Consider the following 20,538-nt stretch of genomic DNA (forward strand, 5'->3'; position numbering starts at 1 on the left):
CCATCCATCCATCCATCCATCCATCCATCCATCCATCCATCCATCCATCCATCCATCCATCCATCCATCCATCCTTCCTTCCTTTCTTCCTTTCTTCCTTTCTTCCTTCCTTCCTTTCTTCCTTCCTTCCTTCCTTCCTTCCTTTCTTCCTTTCTTCCTTCCTTCCTTTCTTCCTTTCTTCCTTCCTTCCTTCCTTCCTTCCTTCCTTCCTTCCTTCCTTCCTTCCTTCCTTCCTTCCTTTCTTCCTTCCTTCCTCTCTTTCCCTCCCTCCCTCAAATTAAGTTTGTGGCCAGAAATGTTTTTTTTTTTGCTTTTGCTTATCGAGGCTAGTTTGGTCAAAACAGTAAAACACACTAATATTCTAAAACATTAGAACAATTTAAAATAACCGTTCTCTATTTTAATATATTGTAAAATGTAATTTTACAACAAACAAACAGGAAAACTGGACACATTGTATTCGCTTGTCATAGAAAGGTTTAACGACAGTAGGAACGGAAGGCAACATCTATGGACTATTAAGGTAATCTGCAAACCTAGCTAGTTCTTTTTATTGTTGTGATTTTGTTTAAATATCTAAATGTTAGTGAGGAAAAAAAAACATTCAACATTTTTTTTTTACCACAAAAACATGTTCAGCTGACATTTTGCCTTGTGCATTCGATTTAACAGCAAGGTTTTAACTGAACAATGCATATGCATTTTATACACTTACATTATGTTCTTGTTTCGTACATTCAATAATTGCTCCTCATGGTGAGGATGAAATGGGTCCCATTTTAGTACCAAATGCACTTTAAAATCATTCAGAGTTAAAAAAATGTACATACATATTTACTAGTAAATATGAAGATATATATTCTTGAGCATAAATTAAACTCTCCGTAATTTGCACCTTGATATTTCTGCCCGTTTTTATTCGTGTGATTTTCAGCTTCTGCTTTTCTGCTACAGCACCTCCTGAGTGTATAACATGCCGCGTTACTTTCAATAATAAAATTAAAATAGCCTTTTACAAATTTCTAGTGCAATTTTTTTATTGGTGGGGGCATTCCACAGACCTATAGTATATTAAAACTTTTCAACACCCAGTCTGAGATTATTTTAGTCTCAGATTGTTTTAAAACAAAGACCAAATTGTAAAAAAAAAAAAAAAAGAAAAGAAAAAAAGATTAACAAGATCTGTGCCTTAATTCTGTTTGGGTGACATTGGCCCATGCCTAGATCCGGCCCGACAGTAATTGAGATTCAAAGACCCTTGGTTTAAGAGCTCTCGGTCTTTAACTGGACAACTCACAGCAGGAGCTACAAGATAATCACTTCAAGCAGAAAGAAATGACAAAACAGACAAAATAATAATAATAAAATAAACTTCAAGAGAATACACAACCAAAGAATTGAGAAAAAAGTATCAAACCCACCTGGGAAATAGGTGTGTTTTTGCTTTATATAAAATAATATCAAACTAAGTGGCATTTATTTCAAAGGAAGACAGCAAAATATTTCACAAAAAAGTGTACCAGTGTACCTGTCCTTGCTTTCAGAATGAGTAAATGTACCTATAAGAGAACAAGCAAAGGCGAAAGGTTGAAGTGGAAATTCAAGACTGTGTATATTCTATGTAGATTTACAGTGTCTGGAATGGATTGTGTCTGGATTTTACTGGTGTATGGATTCTTTATTTGTCTGCAAGGGAACAGTGTATTAAGATCCCAACTGAGATTGTTGCGTACTGTCTCAGAGGAGGCATATGTCTATCTCTCAATTCAGTTCCCCAGGCCGTCTTTCTATCCTTTGAGACAAACCTGACCTCATTACAAACACACTCTCTCTCTCCTTCTCTCTCTCTATTTCTATATGTCTGTATATCTGTCTGTCTGTCTTTTACTTAATAGTTCACTTCACTTAATTTTGTGAAATTAAATTTGACATGACAATGGTGTTCCCTGTTGGAAGAGCCTCTTTCAGCAGGAGAATGCACCCTGCCATACAGCACACATTGTACTGGAATGGTTTGAGGAACATGATGAAGAGTTCAAGTTGTTGGCCTTGCCTCCAAATTCCCCAGATATCAATTCAATTGAGCATCCATGGGATGTGCTGGACAAACAAGTTTGATCCATGGCGGCTCTACCTCGCAACCTACAGGACTTGAAGAGTCTGCTGCTAACGTCTTGCTGTCAGATACCACAGGACACCTTCAGGGGTCTTGTAGAGTCCATGCCTCGGCGGGTTGCCAGATCAAGGAGGACCAATAGCAGACATGTAGTGTGGTGTTGTCTCTCTCTCTCTCTCTCTCTCTCTCTCTCTCTCTCTCTCTCTCTCTCTCTCTCTCTCTCTCTCTCTCTCTCTCTCTCTCTCTCTCTCTCTCTCTCTCTCTCTCTCTCTCTCTCTCTCTCTCTCTGTGCTCTATTGTAGAAATCTCCTAGGCGATTTTATAGAGTCATTAACAATACAGTACACAATCAATGCAGTGGATTTCTCATCTTGCGTCTGTGTTTATCTGTTCGTCTAATTATGCGATAGACTGTTTTGCATCTTTTTGAAGCCTGTCATTGATAGGCTACCGTCAATAGGAGCAATTTGTTTTGAAATATGAAGTGAGGGGAGTAGAAATGTCAACTGGGCCAAAGTGAGATTGACTAATCATGGATAAATAAAACACTTGAGTTAACACATTCAGTTTTGTAGAATGGGGTTTGTTTTTGGGCATGTTTCTCTGCAAGACTGAGATCGAGGGCAACTTACAAGAACCATGTGATATAGGATGAAACCAAACATACAATATTGTTTTTGACAGTTTTGAAATTGGTCATTGAAAAATATTCATGTTTTACGTATTGTCTGTTTTAATTATTATTTAATTTTTTACAATTTTATAAAATTTTAATATATTAAGAACTTGTGCATATGCACAGCTTGTGTGTGTATATGTGTGTGTTACACTTCTAACATGTACTTACTATAGTAATAACAGCAAATAATGTATAATTAAAAGCAACTTACCCTAACCCAAAACTCAATTATATAATAAGTACATATTGTTAATTAATATTACTCAGTACTTCTTTGTATAATCACACTGTAACAAGGGCACCTTAAAATAAACTGCAACCCACATTTTATTAAAAGATAAATTAGTTGTAAATAGACATTGACTGACTGACTGACTGACTATTAGTTGTTGGAAAAGTAGGAGACCATCGTGATCTATTTCTAGTTCGGCCCTAAACCATACAATGGAATATTTGAAAACCTTTTGAATTGAATAAAATGCTGGCAGTTTCTGGTTCACCATTAACAAAATGCACAATGGCAGTGTTATTACTGAAATCGGTCCATTTTATTACAGTAGATTAGACCTCGGGGCCACATATTGTGATCAGACGGAACGGAGGCTGTTTAAGCATTGTCTGTCGACGCCATTACGTGGCGGGTAGAAGAAAGGTCAGTTCCAGCTATTCCATTCAGCCATGTCTGCTCCCTGTCTGGCTGTGTGGCACTCAGACCGGATCCGCTGACACTTCCACGGCTAGTCATCATGAATGATCTGGTTGTTGGAGGGTAGTGGGCAGAGGAGGCTGTGTGCGGTGGTACAGTAGTACTCAAGACAAATGCCCCATTATAGTGGAACATAAACCCTATTGTAGGACCGTGGAAGCAGAGGTGCTTTTCTCATTTACTGTGCTGAGCGAACGCCTGTTCTGAATCCGCCCGTCACAGCGTCCACTGGGGAAGACTTGCCCACGGTTATAAATGAACCTCTATTCCTTATTAAGACTTGTGTTCTGGGGGGATCTAAATATATTTTGTGAACATTTGCAAGGTTGTCTTAGAAGTGAGAATGATGCATTAAATGGATGTGCTGGTTTTTGTTGTGCTGTTCTTCGATATTCTGTTTCCGTCTTGACTTATTTTATCACTGCACTTTGTTGAGTTCTTGATGTAATATATCTGAATCTTTGCAGTAATGGGAATGAAAAGCTATTGTCTAATCCAACGATGATCACGACAAACAACAGGAGATTTTGTTGATTACTTAGTTCATCAATGACGTGTGTGTGTGTGTGTGTGTGTGTGTGTGTGTGTGTTTGTGTGTGTATTTGTCCACCAAATCACAGTGATGTGGTGCTACCAACATGGACAAAAAACCCATAACAGGAAATAGTTTGACCTCTTTATGACAAGGCAACTTCAGATTGTAACATTTATTTCTGAATAAGTAATTTACAATATTTGCAAAAAAAAAAAAGTTTTACCATTTATAATGTATGACGTGTGAGATTTCCCCCTGACAAAGTGATTTTCAATACTGTGTCTTAAGTACTGCTTTATTATATGACCACTTCAGCCTGTGAGTGTATTGGAGTTTTAAGTAGCCTATTTGATTTGCCGTTGGCCGAGATTCCTCTGAACTGACTCTAGGTCTGTATTATAGATGCTGTGTCATGCCAGTGAGCTGTGATCCTAGAACATTCTGGTTGATAACAGGCACACAAGATCACAGACTCCAATAAAGCTCGGTTCTCCCATCTGCCTCACTAATTTTTTTTTTCTTTCAGCAGGATATAGACCAACCACTGCACCGGGCTTGATTTATCTGTGGACAACCTGCCGCAAATGCCTCCCCCAGCCCTGCCCCGCACGTAGCCAGGATGGAAAGCTACGTTGTCAATAGGATGGGACCTGACGAATAGCTGGCTTTCTGATAAAGATGTTGCTTGGATCCGTTTTTAAATCCATGTGGGAATACTTGCCATGCAAAGAGGCTTTGAGATTTTTGACAGCTTCGCTCTTGGAACATCAGGCATCTTGGGTTTGATCGTTTCTTTTGTGCGAGTGGATATAAACTAGTGCTGCCGCTGTTAGCGGGACTAGTGTGAAGAGGATTGAGCATGCCCTTCCAACGACCAAACCGCCTGGGTGGCGTCTTGAGGGCCATGTGTCCGCGGCTAGGCCTCAGTGCTAGCCTGGACCTGCCGTTTTTGTGTTGGATATTAGGCTTAACCCTGCACGCCCATCTCACTGCCTCGCAAAAACTGGATGAGACGGACCCCGTTGTCACTATGACTTACGGCAAACTGCGGGGATTCAAAAAAGAACTCAACAATGAGATCCTTGGGCCTGTCATCCAGTTCCTGGGCGTTCCCTACGCAGCACCTCCAACAGGCGAAAGGCGCTTCCAACCTCCTGAGCCCCCTATTTCGTGGTCCGATATCCGTAACGCCACTCAGTTTGCTCCCGTTTGTCCCCAAACCCTGCTGGAGGGCAGGCTACCGGACGTTATGTTGCCAGTTTGGTTCACCAACAGTATTGAAGTGGTGTCATCCTACGTACAGGACCAGAGCGAGGACTGCTTATTCTTAAACATATATGTGCCAACGGAGGATGGTGAGTTTATGTGCGGGCAGGATGGAGAGACCTGTCTTTGTCATCTCACTGTGTCAGTTTCCTCTGTGCAGAATGTAGTGAGTGCAGCGAAAAAAAAGAAGCATGATCTCTGCATGTCCGATGCATGCCGCTGCTTAATGTGTGAGTGTGTGTGTGTGTGAGCGAGGCTGTATGTGTGTCCTAACCTTCCCACCATCCCCTGCACATGCAAAATATTTCTGTGTGCTGCAGCACGTCCATTTTAGGTGGTTGGTTTTCTTTTTACCCACCCCCTATACTTGTTAGACAAACACACGCTTTAGTGTAAACAGTCCATAATGCTTCAAAATGAACTATAAAAGGGGATCGTTTTTTGCAGTACTTATGATGATGATTTAAGTTAGAGAACCTCTCGTTAAACTCTTCTCTTCCTCCTTCAGTAAAGTTTTGCTGTTGCATGCACCTGATGTCCATAATGGACTCCCATGTTATTTTTTAGTCTTCTATTCATTTTGCAGTAAAAAGAATATCCAAGGAATGTGCCAGAAAACCCGGCAAGAAAATTTGTAGAAAAGGAGGTATGTATCCACCGACATAAATCCCAAAAGAGAACAGGCAAAGATCTCCCCCCTCTCTACAACACCAGTCCAGGTCTCGACTCTCTGAGGTCGCATGTCAGAGAAGAATCCATAATTGATTCCCACCATGAAGAGTCAACTGGGGAGACTGAGCCGTCTCTTAAATCAGATGGGCACACTTTGAACTTGCAGAGTCTAATCTCAATTAAAAGAGATGCTATCTGGATTTCATTGGCTTACACTGGCTGTATTGATCACAGCTTCATCAAGATAATGTCTCTAGCTCCCCCACCCTGACGTACCCTACCTTGGCCCCTTCCGAGCATTGGGTTTGTTGACAGCTCGCTATATAAAGTATCCCGTTAATACGTCCTCCCTGCCGACAAGAGTAATCATAAAACGTTCCAGCTGGAGAACATTATCCTATCTTCTGCTGGTCTGACATGGCAAAAATCAATGAATATATACATACAATACATTTCCACCAAAACTTCCTGTTTGGCATACTGTGGTTAACTGGATTGTTCAGAAAAACAAAACTAAAAAACCTGTCATCATTTTATTGACTTTCTTTCATATATTTTGAAGAACTTGTTTGGTCCATACACTGAAAGTCAGTGGGGTCCAAAACCACCAAGTATATTTAGAATGACATGAGAGTGAGTAAATGATGACAGAATTTTCTTTTTTTGGGTGAACTATCCCTTTAAGGTGATCCATCGGGCATTTCAATGATTATTTACAGCAGATGAGCAGTTCACAGCAGTTTTAAATGTTGCAAATCAAATCAACATTGATATTCTGACATTGTTTCAACTTAGTTACTTTTCCTATCTTGTTAAATTTCAGTGTTGATTTGACAGTTGATTTTCAATCTTTGTTTCAATTTTTTTTTTAACATTGAACCAATGACTGACATTATTTTAACCACATTTAAATTTCAATGATTTTCAGTCACTTGCTGGCTTGGGAACTAATTTCCATGTTAATCTACAGGCCAAACCAAAACAAATCCAACACCTATCCATTAAGAAATTAAAAATGAAATAGCAGCTAAAGAATTCAATCCATTTGCACACATATAAGTAGGTGAAGGCCAGTGAGGGCACAGATAGCATCTTGCTCTGGGTTTAATGTTTAGAAAATGTTGTGAACATGCTGCCATTGTGTCATCTCTAATGTTAGCAGTTGAAGCTTTGTTTCCAGCATGTTATTTAATAAGACCCACCATCATCGCAACTGGGATTGTTTGAATGGCAAAGAACAGTTGTCTTTTCTGCCTGCAAAAATAATGGAGGCATTTTTTAGTAAAATTGCTATGTTAGATGGAGTGGCTTTGAGAGGCGCGAGTGAGGAATTTGCTCAGATTGAGAATTTCTGATGTAAAAGCCCTTCTCTTTTGCTGTGAATATAACACTTGATTCATGTCTTCATTCATCATGGTTTATGTGCCATTATGTCAATCCTTCACTCGAAGTACTTGTGTGTACTGAGAAATAATTGTCAATGATACGTCTTTTGGTGAACATATTTCATTTCCATTTAGGATTCCCACATGCTGTTTCGGAAAATTTGTGCTTTGTGCTTTCTCATGGGGGGAAATGCAGTGATGAGATTTCATTTTTGGACCCCTAGCTCATGCTTTAATTGGATTTGAAATTCACACCTCTACATTTAATACTTTTAATTGAAACCTTTGATTCCTAATTGCATTTACGCTTCTGATAGATAAGAACGGCGTTTATTGGTTTTCAGCAGCACGGTGTTGTCTCGATATCTTTGTGTAATTAACTACCTTAAAACGGCGTGAACGGACACAAGGATAACTCAGGGATGTAACTGTCAAGGACGATGTAAACATAACATTTAATCGGTGCCTTTTTTATTCAAGGTTTTTACCGCATAGCAGACTGTCGCATAAATCAAAATCTTTGTTGATAAAAAGACAACAGATTAAGCCACAGTGAGCTATTAAAAATTCATCCAGAGCTTGTAAGAGGGACTTCTGTTAATGAAAATTTAATAGTGTTGGTTTTCATTTCTAATGTGACATTGTCAGATGATATTTAGCTGCGTCACAAAAATGGAGTGTCCGTCAATAAGCTCTCTCGCTCTCTTCCTGTCCCAGTTTTGTAATGGTTGATGGTAGTCCTAAGGTAAGTGCAATGCTTGCTTCGCGCTAAGACAGGAATGAGTTGGCAGCCCCAGTGCTTCGCTTTCCATATGTTTTTTCCGTTCCCTCTCAGTTTCTGCCTCCTCTCTGCACCCGTCTTTGAGATGGTCTGTAAAACCGAATTGAAATTCGCTGTATCTTGGCTGGGTGAATGGCGCGGAGGAGCCAGGGTTAGAGGCGAGGGTGGAGATGAGCGCAGACGTCTGTTTGTGTTGAGGCCGGGGGTGGTGCTCGCAGAAACTCTGAGAGAAACTTGATCGTCTTGGCAGGGCGTAGAGTTAGAGGTGTGAGAAAGCAAGGCTGAGTTTGTGTCTGTAAGTAAGAGGTTTGTCACACTTGTTTTGGAGGCTTGCAGTAGATGGCGGAGCGTGGGCGGAAAGAGCCGCAGTGTGACAAAGCAACAGGATTCCTCTGGTTCAGGGTTGTCCAACTCGCAAAGGAAATCAGATTGGAATCATACATACATGCGGTGATCAGAATAACCTGGGCTTCGCTGTAACTCGCTGTGACTTGAATCAAAATTCTCTCTGTGGGATATGCGATGTTTTGAAAGTCAGTCTATTGAGCAAGGTGTAGAGTTCGGTATGTATGTAATAATGTAGTTTTGGAAGTCTTTTATAGGAACATTATTCTTTATAGAGGCTATGGTGTATTGCAATCCTGGGGCTTTGGAAATAGTGTTTTTCAAGTAATGATTAGATAAAGATGTCTATAAATGTTCTATTCTTGGAGGAAACATCTTTCATGTTCTTATTTGGTTCTTCTTTTTTAAGAAAGATCATCTAGATTTTTACATTTTCTGTAGAATTTGAGTGGTGGTTTATCCCGCTGCTATCATGGTAGGGCATTGTGTGTGATTGCTAGGGTGTTAATTTTCAGTTGCTAGGGTATTATGGGTAGTTACAAAAGCCTCAACACCTAGGTCCTAATAGGTGAAACCAGACAAGAAATGTCCAGGTCAAATTTTACTCCAAAAACTAATGAAAATCTGCATATTTTGCTTAAACAAAATACAAGTTAGGACTCTTTGAATATTTTGTTGTGACATTATTTGAGCACATTTAATCTTCTCTCAATATTTGTAATGAAAAAAACAACAAAAACATTTTGCAATATTTTTATTAAAATTGTTTTATATTTATTTTTTATTTGTTACATTTATTAATATTCTTAACACTTATTTATAGTGACTTACGAAGAGCTACATCACATGCAAAATCAGTTAATTTAATTGTTGGTAGTATAACAAATTCCATAATAAAATAATATGTATTTTATATATTTCATTTTTATATATGCATTTTCCAACACACACACACACACACACACACACACACACACACACACACACACACACACACACACACACACACACACACACACACACACACACACACACACACACACACACACACACACACACACACACACACACACACATACACACACACTTCATAAGTTGGTCAAAAGTCTGACCAATGGATTTCCTAAACAAACCACATGAAATGAGGTACTGTATTATTCGTCTCTGTAAAACAAAAGGTTTGCAAACACTAGTAATTAACAATTTAGTAAGAAGAAATTTGTTGTCTGTATAAATGATGTTTTAAAACCGTTATATGGGTGGGAGCAAAAATTCTTCCTATTTATCCCTGTTCTAACTTACCATGCATTTTAATGTGCTTTCTTTAGCAGTCCCAGTATTCTGACTCACAAATCTATTTGTTCAGAGTCTATTTGAATATTGAATGTGTGTGTAGGCGTGAGACAGAGTAATATTACTGTAGGTTATGCTTTTCAGCATTGTTTCAGAATAATTTTCTGCTCACTGTGCTTTTGTATGAACTTCATGTGTGACATGAGGGCCATGTTGTGTAGGTGATAATGTCTCAGTTTGAATCAATAATGAGGGAACAGTTTCACCATGACCGATGAATACTAACAACAGACTGCTGGATCATTTTGTATCAGAGAAAATTCAAATCTAATCACTGATTCAGTCCCACTCACACACATTCATCCTCAGCCTTTACCACATCATTTTCAAAAAAGAATCAATAGTCTATTGCAGTCTTAAAGGTAATGAACTGCATTTAAAAAAAAAAAAAAGTTCTCTGAGGTCCAAAAGATTTTAACATAAAAAAACATACTAATTTAGAAGTAGTACGCTATGTTCTATCCTGTTTTTGACCCTCTCTTTTGAACACTTCGTTTTGATTGATGTGCCACATTCAGGACTTGCAAGTAGATGCACACTGATTGGGTAACCAAATAATTTTCAACGTCTACACTATTACAACTGTGTAATTGTTTTGAAAACTTCTGATGTTGACAAATATCTCATTACATAATTGAAACATTTGCCAACAATGTGAAACATTTTTGGGTATTATGCTCTATAAGCCTTAGTTCTGGCAAATAAAGTTTAAGTAATTGGCGTTACCACAGTTATAATTGACAAAGGATGACTTAATGTTTTTAGTGTAAAAGGAATTATGATTTAATGTACCATTGTTTGTTACACTGTCGTTCTTATAGGCTATTCATAGTTCATCCTATTTGATAAAGTGAAAAATGTATACATTTTTATTAGCAGTGTCGTGTTTTAAATAAAATGAAACGTGGTAATGTCCTACTGATGACGAAACAGAAGAACCTTTTATTCAGGATCACAACGAATGGCTTAGATTCAAACCAATAACAAAACAGTGCTCTCTATACATGCTTTCTTCCATTTTCGATAATCCAATGCATTAACCCCATAAAAGCAAAGGAAGGAACAGCAAATCACAATTCTCACAGCTATTCAGTTTGACTGAGGCACTACAGTATGAATACTCAGTACATATCAAACAATCTATATCAGACAAAGCAATAGTGACATGGTAAAAACATTGTTATTCACACTTGTGTGTTTTGACATTACTGTCGGATCCAATGTAGTTGGCACTACGTCATCTTTTATGTTCACTCTCTCCGCAGTTAATGAAGCGAACAAACGAACAGTGTAAATCTATCTGTAACTTTGTTAGAATGGCAATGCAAAGACTGTTTTTCATCAACTTGGCACTTTAAAAACATCTTGTAATCCTCAGAAGCATCTCTATCATTTTGTTGCTGGGGTAATCCTGTGTTCGTGACTCTCGTATTTATTCTCTCGTAAATTGGTGGGCGGGGCTAAAGAGGCAATGATGTAGAAGTTGAAGTAGAAGTTGATCTTCTGTAGAGGCGGTCTTTCTATGCACTATGATGTAATAATGTGACAAAATCCAAAACGAGAGGATTTTCACGCTTGACATTATTTTTCACATATTTTACAAGGTTCTCTTCCCAGTCTGTTTAGTTCCTGTCTCTATGAACCCCCATCCCCCCCACCCCGTCCGTAAAGCGCAATGTATTCTGATTGGTCTGCTGGACCAGTGTGTTGATTGGTCAACTGTTTCAAGTTGTTTTAAGCAACCGTCAAAGATGCAAATACAACCTGAGTACACTTGATTTAATATGAGTTCAAGTCTCAAAGTTATTCATCAGTGGTAGACCACAAAAAACTCATAAACCTACTCACGGATATATGAGATATACTATTAGTGATTTTTAATCCTAAAGAGGCTAAACTAAATAAAGACATGGATGTAATAATGCAGTAAAAGCAAACTATTTTCCACTCCAGAGCTGAGACAGATATTTGTTCCAACCTGGCACTCTCTAAATTTAGATTTCCAGTAGATTTGGGGATTTCTGCTTGTATTAGTGGGATTAGTATAATTTAGTTCTTGGCTGTTTTGCTGATTTATGACTCGTCCCTCGTCCTAATTTTGCATACTCGGTTTTTAAATTCCCACCCGCCCCCAGAAAATGTCACTCTGTCCTAAGTTTTGGCATAAAAGTATTGCTCATGTAAGGGAAAATATCATAAAACTAAAAAGAAAAAAATAACAATTTCGAGCAATGGCGTTGCATTCTTCAGTTCTACAGCCATTGGTCTGAACTGTAAAATTCCTGTGCTAAGTGCAGTGCCAAGTTGCGTTAATTACAGTTTATGCTAAAATGGAGCGTATTAGAGGTAACAGACTGGCGTGTGGCACCTGGCGCTGTTCCCAGATCAGCTCAAAGCATTTTCTCATAACGTAGATGACAACAACTGAACCTTGTGGAGAGGAAAAAGCAGAGGGAAAGTGAAGGGACAGACTGTCGCAGATGGTGCGTGTGCAGGGGAGATTGTCTAAATGCTTCTTTCACCTTGAGATGACAATGAGAGGCTCGCGTTTGACCTAGAGCCTGGTGTTTGTTGAATTCACAAACAAATCTCATACTGTCTGACATACTGTCTTGAGCAAGATAATGCAGTTTTTTTTAATATGCTTTTGAACAATTGAGTTTTTTCATACAGTGTATATTTTTGTCTTAAACAGTAACCGAGTTTACTCCAAACATTTTTGAAAAGATATCTAGATTGCTTCTTTCCTTTTATCTGCAGCACTTTTCTGAAAACTAGTTAATGTTAATGGCTATTGACGACAAAACCCTTCGGGAAAAAATAATAGAAAGCTACAGTATTGCACTATGTGAAACTATGTTGTCAGCATTTTCAAAGGTGATTCTGGAAATTGTTGTAGTGGCACTTTGTCACTATTGTGCTTGTTTTGAGCTTCAAATCCGAAGTTTCACAACAATGCTTTTATTAATTGCCACCAGCCTACACAGACTGTGATTGAGGTCATAGAACAGTGAACTATTATGTTGTAATTAAATAAAATGAATGCAAAACAAAAAGATACTTTTGAAACAAATGTTTGGTCTAAAAATGTGTGAGTTGCCACTACATTGTGCACTCCCATTGTAAAGATATGATCCAAAGCATAACCGCAATTATGTTACACTCTAAAATACCTTATGCATCTGCAAAAAAGCCTACTGTTATTATAATATTTTGCATTCTGACATAATTTCATCCCAAATTCTCATTACCTTAATGCATCTGGTATTTCTTTATGATAATTTTCAAAACTGTAATTACTGTTTATTACTTTCATATTCATGTATTTACATTTATTTATTGTGATTTTATCCATTGCAACTAACAATGAAAGAAATCACACACAAAATTAATTGTATTTACTTTTAATCAAGTACAACACATTAAACCATGATGTGATATTATTTTTGAAACCAAAAAGCTTAAATAAAAAAAAGGTGGCAAACACATTGTGTGTTCCAATTGTGAGGAGATCGAGAACAAAAGTCTTCATTTAATCGACTAGGAACACTCAGGATATCGCAGGGAAACATATAAACACAACCACGTGAACTTAGACACGAACGAGACTGAACACAGAACTGAGGAAACTCAGGGCTTAAATACATTGGAAGAGTAATCAAGATAAAACAGATCAGGTGTGCAAATTAATAAGGAACAATGGAAACTCAGAGTACGTTTACACGACAACGATATGCTTAAAACAGAGAAGTTTTTCCTTTGAGTTTTTTGCACGTACAGACGACACCATTGTCAAAACAATCCCCATTCAGACGGATCCGCGAAAAGGACTGAAAACTAATGCATTCTGCTGCCAGGCCCTTAGATGGCGATGAAACACTATTGACTGAACATGTAATACGCATGTGTATGACGTCTTCATCTTCAGAGATTCATGTTTTTGTTGTTTACACGGAGACCATTTTCAAAAACTTTCGCTTTGAAACCCGTTTTCCAAAGTTTGTTTTCAGGGACCCAAAACGCTGTTGTCGTGTAAATGAACGGCCGAAACGCATAAAAAGTTTTACGTTTTTAGTTGAAAATGGTGTCATGTAAACAGGCCATCAAAAGCAGAGGGAACTCAGGCAAACCTGGGGTGCGTTTCCTTTACAGTTATGTAACTTGCTGCTTAACAACCATAGTACAATGGATCGTTGAAAAAGTCAACTAGCTAGTCACAGCTGTTTCCTGAAACCGTGATGTCACAATTTTGTCGTTCAACCACACTGGTTAATGATGTCTCACAGGTGGTGGAGTAATAACTTTTTTTAATTGATCCGTTTGAGGTCTAATTAATACTATATTTAGTTAATTTTTTGCTATAAATTATGGACAGGGCACCTTAGGACTAATTCTCACTTTTCTTACGTACTAGAGGATGTACGCACATGCGCTTTTATCAGAAACTAAAAGACGTAAATTACATTTGTATATATTTGAAATGAAAGATATAGATTGTACTGAATGTAAGCTTGTGTATTTTGTTTAAGATATGGATTTATTAGGTCCACGACATGCAAACAAGTAACTATGCTTCTAAACACTGGCAGAGAGCTGTCGTTCCAACCACACAACTTTGCGATGCTGATTGCGAATATTCAATAGACTATGTTTTCGGAAAACACTGACTCGTTGCACTATGCTGTTAACGACGGAACTTGCAACCATAGCTGGCTAACAATGCTTTTTTGGAAACGCACCCCACAACAGGGAAAACAGAGCCAAAACACAATTAAACCAAACCACACATAACAAAGATACCTTATTTTTAGTCAATTTCAGCCAGTATCTCTTGCATGTCTCAAGTATAAAACAATTCCAGAATGAACTGCAACAAGCTTAGGGAAGAGAAATCATCAAAAATGACGGATGAGTGTTAATAAATGTTGGTTACATCCTACACAATGTTTTCTTACAAACAATGTTCATATTGATGGCTATGAAAAAAACATATATAAAGTGAATGTAACCATATAGGCTCTGGTATATTGTGTGCAAAACTATTCTAACATTATTCTATTCTAACCAAAAATTATAACATTGTAACATTACAATCTAAAAACAAAAATGATTTTATTTTTAAATTCAGTACACTAAAAATAAATACAATCAAAAGCACAGACTAATTACCTTACATTTGATTACCCCATTACAGTAGTCACCTTAGAGTAACTGCTATCATAAAAAATCCACATATTTTTCTACATATGGCACATTTATTGTTAAACAACAAATATTTTAGCAATATGTATTTTTTTAGTCAGAATTATTATTATATACGGAAATCTTTGAAGTTTAGCGGAGATTCACTCCTGACAGCAAAATGGAAATATTTGCATAAACTTCTAACATTTACAGATGGAGAATATACCTGTGAAATGTAAGTTTTGCACTAATGAAAGCACTTCATCTCTAACTCATTAAACAGCGCAAGTTTCTATCTGTCAGCACATGTCAGAGCATCTGACGGGACAAAGCTGCTTTTAAACTATACGTGTTAAATCTTACCAGATATTTTAAAGCCCTTAATATAAAGCATGGCTTATGCTTAGGACAAATTAGATGATGCACTTTCCCTGTGCTGTGTAGAAAGGAGTTGGATACAGTAGAGAATGTTTCAGCCTCGAATAAAAAGGCCCTGTTAAAAGTTTTAAAGAGTACAAAATAAAAATAAAAAATATATATAAATGCAAATTTAGAATTAATGAATATGTAACGGTATCCACGGCAACATCCATATCATGGCACAACATAATACCGGTAGTCACGTTCATATCGATATAGCGCCGACCCCTAGTATGACACTATTTTCAACTAAAAACGGAAAACCTTTTATGTGTTTTGGCTGGTAATTTCATTTTGGGGGCCTGAAAACGCAAACTTTTGAAAACAGTGATGTCATGCATATGCATAGTACATATTACATCTTAACAACCAAAACAATAATGGCAGACTACATGACTGTGGTTGTGCTGCTCAAGATACTTTACAAGATACAGCGTTTATTAACGCTTCTCCAGCAAAGTGTAGATTTACTGCACCCAACCAGCGGAGACACATTACTTATATATGTTAAATTCTAAATTAAGTATTTCTTTACAAAGTGAAATCACCAACTACTGGTCAGGGATGCATAATACAGCCTTTTAGTAGTTTTTGCAGATCATTGTGAATGGGGATCGTTTTGACAATATTGTCGTCTGTACGTGAAACTTCAAAAATGCAAAGATAAAACAGTTCCAGTTTTTAATACATCGTAGGTATGTAAACATACTTAGTTAGGGTGATGTAATGGTCTGCGATCCTGTGGCACGACCATGGGATCCGCGGGACCCACTGCATCTGAGTGCGGATACAGGAGTGAAGATATTGATTTGTGAAAAAAATATAACTATCTAATAATAACAGTACGCAGAAGTCACTGGAGATTTAAAGAGTCGTGTATGTGGTGATTGGAAAAAAAAAATAGACTATGGATACCAGAAGGAGAGAGAATCTAACTGGACTGGGACTGAAAAATCTGTGTAGACCTCTTCCTACAGGCTTTTGCTGGTGGGAATGGGACAAAACCTGAACATTTCAGGCAGGAGCGGGATAAAATAACATCTTGCATGCAACATCCTTCATTCCTTCAAGAAGACATATTTATTTGTATAAATTAAATATAGATTAATCCTATTGACGTTATTCAGTCAATAGAATTGAGTGATTTTTCTCTTTTTCATTTGTTGTTTGATTAAAGGCACACTATGCAGGAATTCCGTTTTTGTTAAACAGCGACCCTTAGAGTCGCTGTAGAGTACTTGTATTTAACGTTACTGTCGTAAATACCACTCACGCAGAGCGTCTCTGCAGTTACGGCCTCTGCACTTTATAATAATAAAATAGCCTACTGCGTTTGATGGCTTATAACTTTTTTTACATGATTGCAGCTAAATTACAAGTAAAAAGCCAATAGCCTAGGCCTACTGTATAATTTCATTTGTGTTTTTTGAGTGTATTGTAAACATTACAAAGTTCCAGATGACATCAATAAAGTTACATGTACGTCGCATTATTTTGTAACAATGTCCGTTATGATGTCGTTAGACATAATAGTTAGCAAATTGCGCACATTTACACTATTTACAACGTGCAGGCTTATTTATGTCCTGATAAATATGTGAGATATTGACAACTGTTTGAAAGCAAACCGCTTTCATCAGATCGTGCTCTTTCAACTTCTTCTCCGTGTGTGCGCGTGTTGTCTAGTAACGAACGTGCTTGCAGCGGGAACACATAATTTACCCGGAAACAACTAATTGTAATTTTTGATTGTCTGGTAGCTAGCATTTAACTCTGTATAACTCGAGACAGATGCTATGAACTCGCAGAGAACTTCCCTCCGTTTGCCCGCGCCTCGTCCATTAATTGTATAGCGGGACAAGTTCCCTTACTCCTCAGCGTGAGAAATACAAGGTGTGGCGTGTGAGCGTGTGAACGGGTTGAAATGCGTGTGTCTCACGCCCAATGCGTGAGGCTTGAGAGCCCTGCATTTTTTCAACGTTTTATGAGACATGCAGCAAGTGTATGCCAGCTTATGTCCCGCCGGGATATCTCATCCCATATCGTCCCTCCCTAACATTTTCGTCAGACATAGTTTTTGTCATTCATAACTGGTTTAGTTTTCATCAGTGAAAAAATGTCGCTGACGAAAAATTATGAAAAAAATTATCTGCCAACGAAATTAACACCAAGTAGAATAGACAGCAAGGCAGCTCACTAGATTTTGGGACAGAGCTAAACAAACCATTATCAGTGTGAATCTGAATTGAAGAACATCTAAGCACTTTCCACATCCCTAAACCTTGAATTATTGGTTTTGAAGTTAAGGCCAGTAATTAGTTTCACTGATCCTAGGAAGTGTAACTAATCAGAATAGGCCCGTGCCAGTCAAGTAGAACAGTAGTTATGTGCCTGTGCTCTTCCAGACTGCAAAACCCAAAGTCAGTTCATCCCAACACAATCAATGACCGTCTTTGTGTTTGCTGTCACCGCCATGACTGCCGCGGACACTTCTGGACCTCTAATTAGAGCGGAGGCATCAATAACTCATCACTCCCTTCATTAAACATATCGGCGGGCATGCGGGCGTCTCGGGGCGGTGTCACGGCAGCGTTTTGCTGCTTCAGTAGTTTGCCACGTCCTCCGCCGTCCGTCTTCGGTGTATGTCATTACTGAAGGGGTCATTTAATCACAGAGAGATCATAACAAGCAGAAAGAGGCAAAAGTAACACAGGTCCTGCAGTCGGCTCCTAATGCCCAGACACACAGAGAGCCTTTGAATAATGAAGGAACAGGAAATCGCATTAACGGGCCACAAAGAAATGAGGGATGGGCCGGGAAATAGAGTAAAAAATCAGTGTTCTTGAAGCTACTTCGAAACTCTAGTTTGTCAAGTTACTTATAGTTTATAGTAGTTTGAAAAAGATGCTAATAAATTGCTGCAATTTGAGGACAATATTGAAGCTGTTTAAAAAAAAAAAAAATAATATATATATATATCAAAAGTTTTTGTCAGAGTAGCACTTATCTGGCACAATAACAATTATACATAATTTGGGTGATGAAGTGTTTAGATTTAGGGCCAGAATTACTAAACAGGGCAAAAATTATTCGATGGGAGTTTTTTATTATCATTATTATTTTTTTATAAATATGTAAAACATAAAAAGAATAATGTATATAAATGAATTAAAAACAGTGAACTCATGAGCACCATTTAATACAGAAATACTTTATTATTTTTTATATATGATTCATATTTTTTTATATTATTAATAATTTTCATTGCTGCAAAAAGCGCCGAGGAAATCAGTTCTTATTTTATTTTACATTTTATTATTTTTTGCTGCAAAAAAGTCTTGAGTGAATCATTTCTTTCTTTCTTTCTTTATCCAGGTTATTTTTTTAAATACAAGTCTTGAGCGAACAGCTGTGTTCTCTGTTCTTTCTTTTGTTTCTTTGTGAGATTTTTGGTGTGTTTGATCATGACCTCAGTTCACTCAGCTGTGTACAATATTACAAAAGGAGTGTTGAGTTTATTATTTATTTATTTGTTTTTTAAAAAGCTGGTTTTGAAAACAGCTGAGGTACTGTCACACTACTGAACAATGTAATTAGGTTAGTAGTGCTGCTTCTTTTAGTTAGTTACTCCCCATTATATAAAAAATATATGCAAAAGGAGTGAGTGCAAGAGGAAAAAAAACTAGACAGAAATAGTGATGGCACACAGAAACAGAGAGAAAAGAGTAATGTGTGGCTTGAGCTTGTGAGTGGAGGGTCGGCTAAACAGTGTTGGAGACTGAGAGGGACTTCACCTTGAATATTAATGACGGTTTAAGCCCATCAATTCTTCACTGTGGCAGTTCTTGTAAGTGCAGACCGCTGCGGCCACTCCATCTACAGCGCTTTGCAATTATTTCTGTGTGACAGGAGACACTGTCATTTAGAGCAAAATTAGATGCATGGGCACAACTAGTTTTAAAACAAATACGTTTAATGCTGATTTTGCTGATGAAATTGTACCCCTTAAAGCCCTGTGAAAACTACTACTCCTACTTCCAACTCCTAATTAAACCGTCTGAATGATGTCATTTTGCCGTATACATATTGAGCTGATGATACTTTTTGTTATTTTTAAAGTGCAAATCATCTCTCAAAATGAATGTGTGATGTTACACAGAGCGGGAATAAAAGTGGGTGAGAGAAAGAGAGAGAGATGTGTTAGATCTCAGAGGTGTACAGTCGTGACAAACAACAGTCTGTAAATGAGCTCGTTTTGTGTCCCTCAGCATGTGTCATGAACAGCGAAGGGAGTTGTTGTGAACTACAGGATAAAGGGATTATGGCTGGGCAATAGAGCTGAAAACATGTTTATATCTTTCAACCTTTTAGCATTATTTTATATATACCTTATGTATCTCAGATGGAACTGAAATGGTTTCAAGAAATGTATTTAATTTAATTTTATTATAATTATTATATATTTTTTATCTTATTTTATTTTATTTTAAAATGTGTTCTAGTATAAAAAATCCTGACAGATATTTTAATTATTGATATATCACCCAGCCATATTAAGCATGGAATTTCAATAAAGCTTGCTTGAGAATAAAATATGGCCAAGATTAAGCTCTCATATACTGTTTTACATCATAAGAAATCCAAGTGAATGAGCTTTATTAAGCCCGATAGGAATATATCCTGTCTGATAACGTGATGCGCTCTGTGTGTGAAATTTCCGCTAAATTAGCTGATAATAATCATACACCAGATTCATATCCAGCCAGATACCTCTGCAGTGCCATCTGAGGGTGCAAAATGCAATTAATAACGTTATCGATCTCATTATGTAGCAAAATATTAGCTGATCTACAAGAACTCTGGTTAAAAAAAACTGTATAGATGATTGACATTCACTGATGAGATCATTTAGCCAAAAGCAAACTCTGCACATTTCCATTTCCACCTACACATTTTTTTTTATTATAAGAAATAGAAAGACATTATGTAACCTTGAACATCACAACAATGGATGTGCGTTTGAATACAATTGAAATCTTGCTCTCTGGTCAAATACTGTACAATAAATATAGCTATAACTATGAGAGCCAATTTCC

At 37.5% G+C, this 20,538-nt stretch overlaps 1 protein-coding gene across 10 annotated transcripts in view; it reads left to right on the forward strand.

Moving 5' to 3' along the window:
* nlgn1 (neuroligin 1) overlaps positions 1 to 20,538 on the forward strand; it is a 335,026-nt gene that overhangs the window by 82,319 nt on the left and 232,169 nt on the right. For 5 of the 10 annotated variants that reach the window (XM_077203056.1, XM_077203057.1, XM_077203060.1 and 2 more), the window contains exon 2: positions 4,566 to 5,391. In XM_077203056.1, coding sequence (XP_077059171.1) covers positions 4,896 to 5,391 — 496 coding nt within the window. In that variant the 5' untranslated portion in view covers positions 4,566 to 4,895. Of the gene's footprint in view, positions 1 to 4,562; positions 5,392 to 5,888; positions 5,949 to 20,538 lie in introns of all 10 variants that reach the window. The other 5 variants (XM_077203054.1, XM_077203058.1, XM_077203061.1 and 2 more) reach the window with 2 other exon arrangements.

The sequence above is a fragment of the Siphateles boraxobius genome, unplaced genomic scaffold (genome assembly GCF_051911475.1).
Source record: "Siphateles boraxobius isolate OS27281-9 unplaced genomic scaffold, OSU_SipBor_1 5, whole genome shotgun sequence".
Lineage (NCBI taxonomy): Eukaryota > Metazoa > Chordata > Actinopteri > Cypriniformes > Leuciscidae > Siphateles > Siphateles boraxobius.